The sequence below is a fragment of the Salvelinus sp. IW2-2015 genome, linkage group LG2 (genome assembly GCF_002910315.2).
Source record: "Salvelinus sp. IW2-2015 linkage group LG2, ASM291031v2, whole genome shotgun sequence".
NCBI lineage: Eukaryota > Metazoa > Chordata > Actinopteri > Salmoniformes > Salmonidae > Salvelinus > Salvelinus sp. IW2-2015.
In genome coordinates this window covers 23,868,991-23,884,455 of record NC_036839.1, presented here as the reverse complement: position 1 = coordinate 23,884,455, position 15,465 = coordinate 23,868,991, and the positions used below count along the sequence as shown (strand labels likewise).

The 15,465-nt window shown below is 46.1% G+C and overlaps 1 protein-coding gene across 1 annotated transcript in view; it reads right to left on the bottom strand.

Annotated features, from left to right (window-relative positions):
* LOC111972956 (CLIP-associating protein 1-like) overlaps positions 1-15,465 on the bottom strand; it is a 94,228-nt gene that overhangs the window by 16,882 nt on the left and 61,881 nt on the right. The window contains 15 exon segments of the mRNA XM_070446276.1: positions 24-86; positions 1,102-1,206; positions 2,769-2,933; positions 3,834-3,890; positions 4,368-4,475; positions 7,543-7,716; positions 7,811-7,857; positions 8,357-8,524; positions 9,774-9,851; positions 10,599-10,658; positions 10,769-10,839; positions 11,058-11,193; positions 11,707-11,852; positions 11,978-12,070; positions 12,169-12,392. Coding sequence (XP_070302377.1) covers positions 24-86; positions 1,102-1,206; positions 2,769-2,933; positions 3,834-3,890; positions 4,368-4,475; positions 7,543-7,716; positions 7,811-7,857; positions 8,357-8,524; positions 9,774-9,851; positions 10,599-10,658; positions 10,769-10,839; positions 11,058-11,193; positions 11,707-11,852; positions 11,978-12,070; positions 12,169-12,392 — 1,695 coding nt within the window.

Here is a 15,465-nt window from a genome sequence, read left to right as displayed (position 1 = left end):
AAGGGGTGGGGCATGCAGGTCACCTGACTGGCTGTGGGGGTCAGCCGTGGATAAGGCGCTGGTAGAGCGGGAGGTACGTCGGGAGGCTGCAAGGGACAGGACGGGTGAGTGACACCAGCGGCGTTAGTGACACATACACGACAGGTACCGTCCTCTGTAGACGACCAAGGCTCAGCGCCTGGCTGCATTCAGCTACTATAGCTATGACCAACCAGCCAAACAGGGGGTGCTTATATTTGTCCTGTTTCACACATGTACAAGTGTGTGTTGTGAAATGGAAGTGTGTTTTTTTTTGCATATCCCACGGCGACCCTGGAGCAATTAGGGTTAAGTGCCTTGCTCAAGGGCAGATTTAATCTAGTCAGCTCGGGGATTCAAACTAGCAACCTTTCGGTTACTGGCCCAATGCTCTAACTGCTAGGCTTCCTGCTGCCCACATCTACAACAGTCATAGGGTAGGAGGGGTATCCCTCACGCATCCCACTTTGTCACACAATTTTGTTGCTTTTTCCCCCTCTGTCTCACATGACAAAGCAGTGACAAAGTTGTGTCCTTTCCTGTAATGTGACAGCAACACAGGAAAGAGCAGAGAAGCAGGTCAGCTATGGACATTGAATACGATGATGCACAGTAAACTGTTTACTGTAGTCACTGCCTTTTTTCTCTGCCTCTTGATTTAGATTTATTATGAGATATGTACAATAAATCAATAAATCATTGGAGAAAAATTTTCTAACCGAATCCTTCAACATCCAGAGATTGTGATCTTTTGGTGGTAATTTATTACACATTCAAAGACACAGAAACGTACTTATATAGGATAACATTCGGAGCATTCCCAACAAAACAGACAGAAGATATTCTATTCCAGAACCTTTGAGAGGGTTAGTGCATGCAGACTAGATCAGAACAGGCAAAAGGAGAGGTCTATACGCCTTAGTTCTCGAGTGGGATCTTCTATCTAGATGTCCTGGGGTGTAGAGAGGCTGGGACAGAGAGTAGGGGTCTAGAGGAGGGGGACTAAGAGACTGAGGGGTGTGTACTAGTGGGCCACGCTGCTTCCAAGAGGCTTCCTGGTGTCCGGTTGGTTGTGGTACTCACCAAGAGGCTTGAAGCCCCGAGCAGGGCTGGTGTCTCGGCTGCTTTCCCTAGATGTGTCCCTGCTGCAGCCCTGACTCATGCTGGGCCGGGGGATACGGCTCCTTGCTAGCGTGTTGTAGGAGGAGAGAGGAGTACCAGGAACAAGAGCTTTACCACACAGCCTGGCTGTCAGTAAGACGGTAGAACACAGGTTTGTGGTTAGTGAGGTGAGGCCTGGGGTGGGGCTGGGGTTGGAGACTGGGTGGAGAGTGGGGTGAGGGGGAGGAGGACTCTGGGGCGTGGTGCTGGGTTGGAGTATGCTGGACATCAGGTTAGATTTTAAACACCTACGTTAGCGCAAGTCAGTTATTAAATGTTTTTCTTATTTCACGACAAGGTTTAGGTTGTCTGTGAAAARACTTTTGGTATGACCGTAGCTTACAACAGATACAGAGTTAACATACAAAACAAAAACAAAAAAGATAAACAATAACAAATAATAAAAAAATAAGAGGGTATAACATGGTTTGGTCAAATCACCAAAGGAAATGAAAGACAAACAGTTATATTCAGTTATTGTTATAATAAATAAAAAAAACATATGATGAAAAAAGACGTCAAGAAGAAAACCAACTACATATCAATGGAAAACTTTCATTACAACACATAATTGTTTATTGTGTGTATCCATCATTTTTAAATCTCATCCATGGACAGATATAAAAAAGGCACCCTTCCCAACTCAGACGATGGTATTGTTTACAACAGACTGACAGACAGACAAGAGGGTGACCTCAGACAGCACACTGATAACAAGCCAAGATGGAGAGAGCTGGTTGGTCAGCCCTGGCATTGAAGAAATACACAGACCAATCAATCACAGCGATAGCACAGAGTCAGAGAAGAGCCAGTGACTCAGACTGACTGGAAGGACATAAGCTGGGCTGCTGATGACCAGGCTAGCCCTACAGAGGCTCATCCACTTTCCTGAAAAAGGAGGCACCACCCCATTGATGTGACACGCCTGGAAGATGCTAACAAATACAACCAAGATGAGAGCCCTCCCAAAACACAGTTCTACTTAGCTGCTAACCTAGACAGACAGTTATAGTCTGAAGAAGCTGAAAGACAAACTCTTACCATTCACCCTCTACTAGGGGCCTTGACTTTTGCCATTCAGCATTTTTTCATCCATTATTTGAGTGCAAAAGGTACTTCATAATAGAACTATGGGGGTCCCTTGTTCAAGGCTTATCTTCTGTGTTTGTGTTTCCTTGTTTTGTGTTTATGACCAGGAAACCTAGATCRTGTATATCTGAGCTTCAAAGGACCCTCTTGGTGTACTGTATATACTGTTATCACTAGATAGATGGGAGAGTGCAATGACGGCGTTGGGCATATCATCGGTGTGGTATTATTTATCAAGCATTTCGCTACACCTGCAATAACATCTGCTAAATATGTGTATGTGACTAATAAAATGTCATTTGAGCAGCATGTGCTGTATGCTATGTATGTGCATCCRGTGTGTAGGTTATATAATGCACTGTTTATTAAAGCAGTTACTTAGTTACTATGTGCGTTGTTAGCAAATGACAAATGTATTTTTCCTAGTGTATAGAGTGCATGCATGCTCTATGTTGGGTTTACTTGCATGACGCTGATMTTGTGATATAAATGTCCCTTACCTAGGCCCAGTCTGTTAGGCGAGGAATCTCTACTGCAGCCCTGGCTGCGGGGGACCTTGCTCCTCTTGTCTGCAGGRGTGCTGGAGGTTGCGGGGGGCCTGCTGATCCTCCCGTACCCAGACGAGTGGCCCAGCAGCTTGCCAGGGGAACTGGAGCGACTGCCAGCTGCAGCAAGGATAACACACAGGACCCACAGTCAGAGAGAGTGAGACATTACACCCTTTCAGACAAGATATGATGGGTCACAGCGAGTGACGCACYTCTCCATGGCATGCTGGGAAGGTTCTGTCACGGCTCAAAGCTGAATTCCCTCATGCTCTGCCTCCCTCTTTCTGGGGATGTTTCATTACTTCAATGTTTCTAAAGGCATATGTTGCTTTTATTGTGGTAATAACACCTAGCAGACACTTTTATCTAAAGTGACTTACAGTACAGTGAGTCCATAATATGTGTATGTGATCCCAGTGAGAATTGAACCCACGACCTTGGCTTTGCTAGCGCCACACTCTTACCAACTGGGCACATACAATTTGTTTAGAGTGCTTTGGGACAATGATATTCTCTGTATATCCTACTAGGCGGATAACATAGACATGTGGTTTCAGCTTCGATGAGATAAATAGTGACAGACAAACAGATAATAAACAGTTGCAGGACAAACAAGATGGGGTTAAATCCAGGGTGTAACTGGGCTTTGGGAAAACAAACCAGTGATTATAACAACAACAACGACAACAGTTCAGAGGACATAGACAACCACCAATATTAACGACATTGGACAACAACCAATATAAACAACATTGGACGACAACCAATATTAACAACCAAAATTAACAATCAACAATTTAAGATAATAAGGCAATGCGGAAGGAMCCACGTATTCGACAATGCAAACTCCAAACAGCTTGTGAGACTATAAAAAAAAAAGAATTATAATACAGACACTTGAGTTGAATGGAGCATGCTGGTATGACGTGATGAGTCTAAAAACTAAAAGAATGAGTTGATTGACATGCAGAGATCTGCAGAGGATGAAGGGGCGGTACTAAGAACTGGACGCTTTACTCTGATTGGATGAAGTTCGGGCCTTACCACCCCCAGTGGGGTTAGCAGATCTGGATCCTGTGGTTGTTATGGTAGCGAKCGGCAGAACAGGACGTGAAAATAAAAACGGTCAATGTGACAGGAAGTAGTGTTTACCCAGCATGCACTGGGTCAGATGTTAACTGTGCATGTCATGTTACACGTGCAATAATCATTGAAGCCCCTCAAAGCTTCTCAGACACAGAGAGAGAAAAACCACACACAAGACACAAATACATCTTGTGAAAGGGTGCAGTAATAACAGTGGCTCCAAGTTCCTTCAGGATGCTGAAGTATATGAGGTAAAATATCACACAGACTGACGAGAGAAACTGAAGGAGAACCTAGTATGACCTCACAGCAGGCAGGTTAAACGTCATACTGAGGGTTTACATGAAAGAGACTGGAGATGACAATGTGGACTGGCTTCCCTGTGTTCAGACAGTGTGCAGTGAGGGATACATTTTGCTGACAGTGTGTGTGTGTGTGTGTGTGTGTGTGTGTGTGTATACTCACGCTGGGACTGGGACATCATTTTGGCTCGGCTGCGCCCCCTGCTGTCAGTCACAGTAGCGCTGGCTCCGACGGCATTGCCGGAGCTTGTTCTCCTCGTACGCACACGGCCTGGAGACAACAACACACAAACAGGGAGAGATGGACACACACGCAGGGAGAGATGGACACACACGCAGGGAGAGATGGACACACACGCAGGGAGAGATGGACACACACGCAGGGAGAGATGGACACACACGCAGGGAGAGATGGACACACACGCAGGAGAGTTGGACACACACGCAGGAGAAGAGAATGGACACACACGCAGGGAGAGATGGACACACACGCAGGGAGAGATGGACACACACGCAGGGAGAGATGGACACACACGGCAGGGAGAGATGGACACACACGCAGGGAGAGATGGACACACACAGGGAGAGATGGACACACACACAGGGAGAGATGGACAACACACAGCAGGGAGAGATGGACACACACAGGGAGAGATGGACACACACACAGGGAAGAGAACATGGACACACACGCAGGGAGAGATGGACAACACACAGGGAGAGATGGACACACACCGCAGGGAGAGATGGACCACAACACGCGGGGAGAGATGGACACACACACAGGGAGAGATGGACACACACGCAGGGAGAGATGGACAAACACACAGGGAGAGATGGACAAACACACAGGGAGAGATGGACAAACACAGGGAGTTAGTGAGAGAGTTGAAGACACTACACTATAAATGATACTGTATCCAGGAAGCTGTTCACCACAGTTCACTACAACACAAAACTACTATAAACAGATGGTGACAAAAGACCTGGCTGAGGAGAGAGAGTGTTCTGAAACACAGATATAGGGAGAAACAAACAGAATATTTCTACAGATTCCCACAAAGACCACATTCTCACTCAAGGGCGCCATCAAACATGCATTGGATCTGAGAAAGGTTTGTCTTGGTTTTGCTTTTTTATTATAGTTTTTTGTTGTTGTACTTTTTACTCCTTTTTCTCCCCAATTTCGTGGTATCCAATTGGTAGTTACAGTCTTGTCCCATCGCTCCAACTCCCATATGGACTCAGAAGAGGCGTAGGTCGAGAGCCATGCGTCCTCCGAAACACGACCCTGCCAAGCCGCACTGCTTCTTGACACAATGCCCGCTTAACCCRGAAGCCAGMCGTACCAATGTGTCGGAGGAAACACCAGCGTCAGCGTGCATGCGGCCGGCCCGCCACAGGAGTTGCTAGAGCGTGATGGGACAAGGACATCCCGGGCGGGCACACCCTCCCCTAACCTGGACGATGCTGGGCCAATTGTGCGCCGCCTCATGGGTCTCCCGGTCGAACCCAGATCTGTAATGACGCCTCAAGCACTGCAGCGCCTTAGACCSCTGCGCCACTTGGGAGGCCCGMGAAAGGTTTGTCTAAAGCAACTAGTAACATGACCCAACACACCTTGCTTTGGAACATGTCAAACTGTGCATATTATACACAATGTATGACATTCATTAGCAAAATCCCACATATAATGTCTCTAGCATTATCATACTTGTAATCCAGCCAAGTAATGTTCCTAAAAGCTAGGACAACACAGACTGACACTGAGAAAGTGATCTCTTTCCACAACAGCAGGAACTTGGCCMTAGATTAAGGAACACCGTAGCCAATAATAACTCTTACTTTCAGACAGTCTTCATAAGCGCTTTGTTAGAATGTGGGCGGAAGCTATGACCTTATTTTCATTGGAAGATGTTTGTTATGCGAGGTCCTCCTTAGTCAGAAAATGTTGCACTAGATTCTAGAACAACCGCATTACACAACAGGATAGGGGCAGCCCTTTCTTTAAACAAACAACAAACTTTGGGTCTAGAAAGTCTCAGTGACATGTAGATACAGGGGACTAAATATAGAAAACCAAGAGGTAGACGATCAGCTTGAGAAGCAGGCAAGACTAAACCTCAGCGGCCTCTGACCCCTAACTCAGACCMCTCACACACAGACAGAGACCACAGGGTGGGCGAGTTTCCCTGCATGCAACATTCACCTTTACACAAATACCACAGGGTCCTTTCCCTTCGCTAATCACTAATAAACAGTACAAAATGTAAAGGACAACGACTTAGGAGGATAACAAAATGAGTTGTGTATAACGTGCGGGGGAGGAGAGGTGTTGTGCTGTGTTGACTGCAGATAGCTATCTAACCATGTCTGTCGTCAGTAATCAATTATTACMGTGTTGGTCAAACATGCAGACCTACCAGATATACCAGACGAAGAGGTCAGAATGATGTAGTAGTGCACTATGGGTTAAGTTAGTGTGTAGACAACACGGAAAAGAGGACAGACAGGAGGGAGGGGGGCCAGTCGAGCAGTTGACTGTCCCCGACAGACACGGAACACAAACACACAATCTTACCAGTATCAATTTTACCAGGTGTGCCATCTTGACAATAACGCAAGCAAGGGGGGGGGGTGGGGGTGGAGCAAGTGGAAGAAGAGGTATAGAGTTAGACATTAGCACCAGTTAGGCAGGAGAAGAGAGAGAGGAGAGAGAGACAGAGAGGAGGGGTGGGGAAGGAGAGAGATAGTGGTGACAGGGAGAGGCAGGAGTGAAAGAGGGAGAGAGAGGTGAGTGAGCGGGAGAAAGAGGTCTCATTGGTAAAGGACTGCAAGCAGTACACTCCACAGGGATGTGTTAGGGCAAGAACAGAGGGACAGCATCTGGATTGCAGCACGCTTCAGTATCAAACTGCGCCATTTTTTGGGGGTTCATCATTAATTATCACAATCTTAAATATTGATATAAAGGTCAGTAGCCATAACTTGGCTAGAGTGATTATAGGCAGCCATTTGTCATGTTTAGTTTAATTAGTTTACAGACAAACCTTCTGGCCTTTTTGTATGTTTCTCTTCAGAGCACAGCTTAACGATGTCTTACTAACAACATCACATGAATTAACATATCCACTCTGGCCATAAAAACCAGTGGTTTTCAGATTAATATTTCTTCTAAATAACGTAATTAAGACATTGTGGAGACTTTGAGAAATGACTGTTGCAGAACTGACATCCTGTGACCATGACATTTTGAAATATAGTTTGGTGTGGTGTGTGTGGGGTAGTTAGGGCCTGGCATAGATGGACCTGGGGAGGGGGGGTAGTGTGTGTTTTACCTAGTGAGGCGTAGGAGCCTGGGGGCAGGGCAGCTGCTGAGCTGAAGGGAGAAGCGGAGGGCACGGTGATCAGGCGTGACTTGGCGCTGGCCGCGGCRTTCACGTCGATATCACTACGGGAACGCTGAAGAGAACCGCCGGAGTTGGAGTTCACCCTGGAACTCACCATCTTACCTGCCATGGGGGAGAAGTTGAAATATCAACTGATTATAAAAACATATAAAAAAGGTGACATGGAATAAACCCCACATTTTAGTAGTACTCTTACCCCTTGTCATGCTGCCTCCTATGGCACTCTTGACAGACAGGGGCCGGCTGAGACAGAAGGACACACCACCATGAGGTTAACAAACAGATTTATGACAAACAGCCCAGCATCGCTGTGCATCAAACTGTCAAAACAAGACAAAGTCATAGGTCTGGACATTAGTACAGGGCTCGGACCCCTCTGATGATGAGGCAGAAAAACCATCCTCAGTCTTAAGAGTAAAATGACATCACTCTGTCCAAATCCCAACTCCGACCTCATCATAACAAACACTGTGCTGGTGAATCATGGTATATGAGATCAATGGTCAACAAGCAGAGGAGGATGATTAAACTGGATCAACCAATAAAATCACTCCCAGTGTTTTCCTAATCTGATAATAATTGCTGTGCATGAGGTAGACATATCCATTAGTGCTATCTTAAAATCAATGTTAAATACCCTTTTAAATCTCTTTCCACACATCCTTATGAATCATGGTAACATTTCACAGAAATGGAGGAAAGGGTGGATGGATGACGAGAGGAAGGAGAGGGGATATCTTACTTGAGGCTCTCCTGTGAGGAGGAGGATGAGCGGTCTGATTGGGGGAGAGACACGACACTGTCAGAACTCTTCAGGTGAGACTGCAGAGCCTTCTGATAGGTTGACTCCAGGGCCTGGAACAGATGCTCCGCCTCCCGGCTGTAGTGGCCATGGAAACCCCAATAACACCTATGGGTGAGGGAGGGAGGGGGGAGACAAGGTCAGAGGTCACATGAAGGTCACAGACGTCACAGCCCCTTGTATAAGTAGATGAACATAACTGTCAGCACACGACTCATATGACAGCACACCTGACTCTGAATAAACTACATGACCAAAGGTATGTGGACACCTGCTTGTCGAACATTTCATTCTAAAATCATGGGCATTAATATGGAGTTGGTCCCCCTTTGCTGCTGTAACAGCCTCCACTCTTCAGGGAAGACTTTCCACTAGATGTTGGAACATTGCTGCGGAGGCTTCCATTCAGCCACAAGAGCATTAGTGAGGTYGGRCATTGATGTTGGGCTATTAGGCCTGGCTCGCAGTYGGTGTTCCAATTCATCCCAAAGGTGTTCGATGGGGTTAAGGTCAGGGCTCTGTGCAGGCCAGTCAAGTTCTTCCAAACCCAATCTTGACAAACCTTTCTGTATGGACYTCGCTTTGTGCACGGGGGCACTGTCATGCTGAAACAGGAAAGAGCCTTCCCCAAACTGTTGCCACAAAGTTGGAAGCACAGAATCGTCTAGAATGTCATTGTATACCGTAACGTTAAGATTTCCCTTCACTGGAACTAAGTGGCCTCGCCCGAACCATGAAAAACAGCCTCAGACCATTATTCCTCCTCCACCAAAGTTTACGGTTGGCACTATGCATTCGGGCAGATAGCGTTCGCCTGGCATCGCCAAACCCAGATTTGTCCGTCGGACTRCCAGATGGTGAAGCGTGATTCATCACTCCAGAGAACGCGTTTCCACTGCTCCAGTGTCCAATTGCGGCAAGCCGAGCTGGCTTGTTGGAAAGGTGGCATCCTATGACGGTGCCACGTTGAAAGTCACTGAGCTCTTCAGTAAGGCCATTCTACTGCCAATCTTTGTCTATGGAGATTGCAYGGCTGTAAGCTCGATTCTATACCCCTGTCAGCAACAGGTGTGGCTGAAATAGCCGAATCCACTAATTTGAATGAGTGTCCACATACTTATGTATATATACTGCACCTCACCGCCGGAGAAAGTGACATATGAAACAACGCTTTGTAATTAAAAATCCAGAAGCATTAATACTTTTTCAAATGATGACTAGTAGTAAAATGAGAGACACAGACAGACGGCATATTATTCCATATCGTCATCCACTTGTGTCGGTCGTGAACTGCTAAGACTTGAGGACAAATTCTGACTCATTTACAAAAATAAACAACCCCCCCAAAAAAACTTACTTTCTCGCGACCGATCTGGCCTCTGAGTCAGCATCATGGATCCCTTTCTTGATGGTTTCAGTCAGAACAGCCACGTGCCTGGTGGGGTAGTAGGGAAACATGACAGAGACAACTTCAGGTACAGCAGCCAGGAAACCACAACTACACCAATGGAGAGGACACACAGACTTCCTCATTTCCCTTGAGACTTCAGTATACACTCCTYTCYTCTTCTCTTCTCCACTCTCCTTCTCCACAGGGGGAAAGTGACCACACAGCACGCTTTCTACATGCTTTTAAAAATCTYAGCAGGGTTGTCACGGCAACCACTGGGGACGCTCCGTCGAGGATTCTGATGGTGATGGCTCGCTCCAGCCCTCCAGCATCATCAATTTAACTAGGGATCATCAGTCGCCCAGTCAACCAACACCCAACTACTTACAGTAAATGTCACACGGCAGAGAGTAGAAGAGAAGTGAGGAGAGAGGAGTAGGAGCGGAAAGAGGGAAATCTAAAGCGCAGCACCAACAGGAAATGTGAATTATTATGTGGATTATAATTTATATTTTTGTAGGGGTTGATATGATTTTCGTAAGGGAAATTTCTAAGCGAAAATTATGAACTTCAGAAGCCTTTTTAAACCTCAAATACATTACATGTTTTAAATATCCTGCATTGCAGTTTTCCTGCAACAGGGAGATCAAATTAAGATTCTACATCTGTACACAAACACAAATATTGGTTGGATCCTGWGCAGAAAAGCATGCTACAGTCTGTTGTTAGTGTTTATGTCCTGGATGAATAGTATTAGCATGCAGGGTGAATGCTGAAAGGGTGTGTGTTTACCTCTCCAGTGTGTGTGTCTGCCACTCCAGTAATAACAGCTCTAAGAACTCATAACTGCGCCTGCAGAGAGAAGACATGATGAGCGTTAACACATTATAAGGGAAACCTCAGGAAAAGCTAGAAGATTTTCACACAAAGTAACATCACACAGAAAGTCCTCGAGTCGTTACCTTCTGACGGCCACTGATTTGGACATGCAGTTACTAGTGATGATGGGGATGAGACGTGAGTAGTGTGTGTGCTGGAAGAGAAGAGGAAGTCCCAGACATCATCCAATACAGCTTATTTCACACCTCCCAGTGTCTTAACATTTTGCAAGCAGACATCATTCCAACTGAGTAATAAATACATCAGGAAATGATTTATTTTACAGTAGAAAATGCATGAATCACACTCATCCACTGTCGGTCAACCCCTGACATATATGATTGCCCGTGCATATGTGTGTRCAGTACTCACCCTGAGGATGAGACGTATGGCTGCCATGCCAGACGTGGCCATCACCTTGGCACTGTTGGGCACCAGGTTGAGCAGTGTGGGCATCAGGGTCTCTGCACAGTGGTCAAACTTGTTGCCCAGCAACATGGACAGGTATCTGAAGAGGAAAGGGGAGAGATTCAAGACATCAAAACAATAATCAATCAGTTTTCAAATCTCCACATATACATTTGATTTGAGGTTCTAGACTAGTGTACCCGTACTTAGATATGAGGCAGTAGCAGCCTACAAGTTTTCCAGACTCAGAGTGGTTAATTGTCAGTCAGTGATGTGCTCCTAATGTGGTAGTGATGATGAGCGATAGAGCGGAGAGTCAAGATCCACATATAAAGAGTATCCGGGTTGATGGACTGACAGACCAGGCCAGGCGAGACCAGGTCGCTTTCCTCATGGGCCAGGCGAGACCAGGTCGCTTTCCTCATGTTAATGTAACCCCTTCACTGAGGCATTTCACCTGAGCTGCTACATCTCTAAATCATCTCTCTGGTCAACCTTTACTCACCCCGAGTCTGAGATAGCACCTCTTGGAACAGATAGGTTCAACAGTGTAGTTAACTCTACTTGGTGTGGAAGACTGAGGTTGAAAGCGGTTTTGTCTGCAGGTCCYTACCCCAGTGTGATGCAGGCCTCTCGTACCACCTGGGACCTCAGGTCTTTAGCTGACAGCTTCAGAGGRGCCTCCAGCAGACGGAGCTGCTGAGGGAAACTATCATACTCCAGCGCTCCAGCCAGGAGCAGAGAACGAACCTTCTTCAGCTAGAAAAAAAGGAAACACAAAGAACTATAATAYGCTACCAACATCGTGTCTTACTGCAAGAATTTACAGTACGAGGCTGAAAACGATCATTTAGAGACTGATCATTTGTGTGTGTGGTCCTTACGGCGACAACTCTGTGCTCCCAGTCATTTTTGTCGTCAGATAGAACCTCCCGAACCTTGGAGAGATTGTCCTCCATATCTCTGTTGGAGTGGATCTGGAGATGTACAGAAAGACAAGGACAGGAGTCAGACTGGGGTTGATAACAATTCAAACTGTAAACACACACACGTCGTGCCTATCTGTGCAGKTTACCTGGATTGTAGGAACCTCTTCAAAAGCCTTGATGAAGTCCTCCTCATCAACAGCACCTGCAGCAGCATCTTTAGCAGAGATCTTGCCGGGTCCGGTGGCAGAGCTGGGCCTGCGGACAGAAACCGCAGCTACAGCCCTCCTACCACTGGGGGGCGCCTTGGAGGACGATGCAGAGGAGGAGGACCGACCCCCGTCCACAGAGTCCTCATCATCAAAGTTCTTATCTGCAAGGGGAGAGTGAGAAGTGGTGTTCATCCATTTTGATGTCATATTCTCAGCATTTGTGACCATGTTCATTAGGACACACCACAGGGAACCGAAAACAAGCATTTTCTATTGGACAGCTACCCCAGTACGTCCCAGTTTCACTCAGTTTTCTGACAGTTTTCTTATGTTTTGTGCCTACTGAAGACTAGGATTTCTGGAAAACCAGGGCATTTATTGAAAGTTCCCAGAATTTTGCTACCCTACTGAAGACGACCCTGTTCTTTGGGCTGAGAGTGTGCGTGCCTGAACCCAGCCATCTGCAGTGCTGAGTGTAGCTAGCCCAAGTCATCTGCAGTGCTGAGTGTAGCTAGCCCAAGTCATCTGCAGTGCTGAAGTCGTATGCTAGCCCAAGTCATCTGCAGTGCTGGATGTAGCTAGCCCAAGTCATCTGCAGTGCTGAATGTAGCTAGCCCAATTGAGCGGACTTTTGCTTGTCGATTTTAAGAGCCTTCTGATGTTCTTTTTCTTTTGTCTTGTAGGACATCATTCTACGGACTTCGCGAGCGGAGCAATATACGGATACCTCGTTTCTATGCCTGTCTTTTTTCTCTGGAGGTTTATAACGGTAGTGGTTGTTCTTAATCTGTGTGTCAGTCTGCAGTGCTGTATGTAAGCTAGTCCCCAAGTCCATCTGCAGTTGCCTGAATGAGTGTAGCTAGCCCAAGTCATCTGTAGTGCTGAGTGTAGCTAGCCCATGTCATCTGCAGTGCTGAGTGAATGTAGCTAGCCCAAGTCATCTGTAGTGGTGAGTGTAGCTAGCCCATGTCATCTGCAGTGCTGAGTGAATGTAGCTAGCCCAAGTCATCTGCAGTGCTGAGTGAGTGTAGCTAGCCCATGTCATCTGGATTGTCACTGTTACACAAATACAAGCCGTTCTGTCACCTCTCCAGTTTTCCAGTTTACACAAGGGATTATGAATACAGGGAAAATATGATCCGGGAGATATGCCTCGACCAAGCCAGCATTATTTTAGAGCAGGCATCAATATAATAATAATAATTTAACAAGTGTAGCGCTTTTCATTACAGAAAATAATTTCAAAGCTATATCTCTCAGCACGTAAAACAAATTGACAATAATAAACCATTTTTAGGAACGAACCAAACATACAATAGRCCATCAGAGTCTGAACTAATGTAGGCTAGTCTGAACAGATCACAATAGTAGTGATCATTCTGAAAGATAGCAAAACAAGACACCACTCACACTAAAAGACAAATAGCCCCATAAACAAAGCAACAGGTAGACAGAGAGAAACGCCCCGTTCACCACTCMGTCCATGTCCCCCTCATCCTCCTCTCACAACCCTCCATCCCTCCATTAGACTGCTAACCTGGAATTACCATGAAACTGATACATCTATCAGAGACAGACAGAGAGAGAGACATTTGAGAAAGGCAGATCAATTGGGGGAAAGAGGAGGAAAAGATTTGTAGAAATATCGGTAGGTAGTGTGAGAGGAATGGTAGAGAGAGAGAGAGAAACACCACAGGAAGAGATAATAGCAGCAGGTTCTTACAGGCACAGATCTTCTTACACACCAGCTTCCTCAGCAGCATGATTTATGGCACACTCACTAAAGATTTCCCCAACCAGGCTTCTGCATCAACAGTGTGTGTGTGTGTGTGTCTGTATGACGCGGGCAGCTCTGATGACACGGTGCTAGACCAGCTTAAGCCCTTCTGGCCAAGGGTTAGCTGTCAAAAACAGCAGTGTGTGTGTGTGTGTAGCAGGAGGATACTGGCAGCTCCTGCAGTGCCAGCATGGTGTGACATGTCCATAGGGACACTGACTCTCGACCACAGAAAGGGGGGGAGGGGCCAGCACCTGTGATGTCATCTCAGACCAATCATTGTTTATACAGGGAGTTGGGTGAGGAAAAAACAAAGAAACCTAGCCTGATGGTCATTGGTCCTGGACAAACACTGTTTATAGTCCCACCGCTGTTATTTACACTGAATAAATGCATATGAATGACATGTAAATTAATTATTTGGCGCCGCACCATAACACTATGAGAGCTCAACATTATGTTGGCTTTATTGTCCCCTGAAGCCTGGTTAGTGTGATTACTGCGCTTCACAGCATGCTATCTCACCCACCCAGAGATAAGAAGCTTTGGTTCCAACATAACAAAAGCTTGCCTCATGCAAGCTGCTAAAATGATGCATAGTTTGTCTCTTGAGTCTCACTGTATCCATCCACTTTTCGTTTATCTGGAGAAAGGTGGTGAACATGAAGCACATACTGGTCGTATCAAACGTCTCTCTCATGTATACATACTCATCCAACGACGTGCTTTATTACTTGGACAGTGAGAATACACTAGTTATTAACCCCCGGCTCTCCAGTGAATTGCGTTTTGAGTGTGGGGGCTAGCATTATCGTTATGAGAAAATAGTCAATACCGTGAGGACTGAGATTACCATTATTGTACCAAAGAGATCAGGAGGAGACTGCAGCATGTGAAAAGGCTCAATCCTTAACGTCAGCTTCATCCAACGACGTCTATCTTATTGATGGCGCACTTTCCATTTGCTTTCCACTGAGGCCAGTAACATGACGATACCAGAGACAGGGAGGGGACTGCAGCATGTGGGATGGATCAATCCTTTGCTAGCAGTAATGTCATTGAGTGAGCATCTTCCATCCGTTTTTTTACTGATCGTTAAATTATCTGCAGAGAGGTTTTAGAGAGCTGAAATAGAAACATTCCTTGAGACAAGATCCATGATGAATTTCACAGAATTTGAGCACAAGATGTATGAGATAACCGAGGTAAATACCAGCTCTAAACAGCAAGGCAATTAACCGAAACACCTTTAGTGAAAGAGCAAAACACGATGATGCATTTAGTTTATTGATCAGAGCAGCACTTGATCAAACGCTGACACAAATGTCAAGCTGATTTATACACACATAGGGACCAATTAACAAAGCCTGCAGAGACACGCGACTGACACACATGCCCTACGGGAACACACACACACGCATCTGCCAACTCTGCGGGCAGTAGCCTGGTTGTTAGCT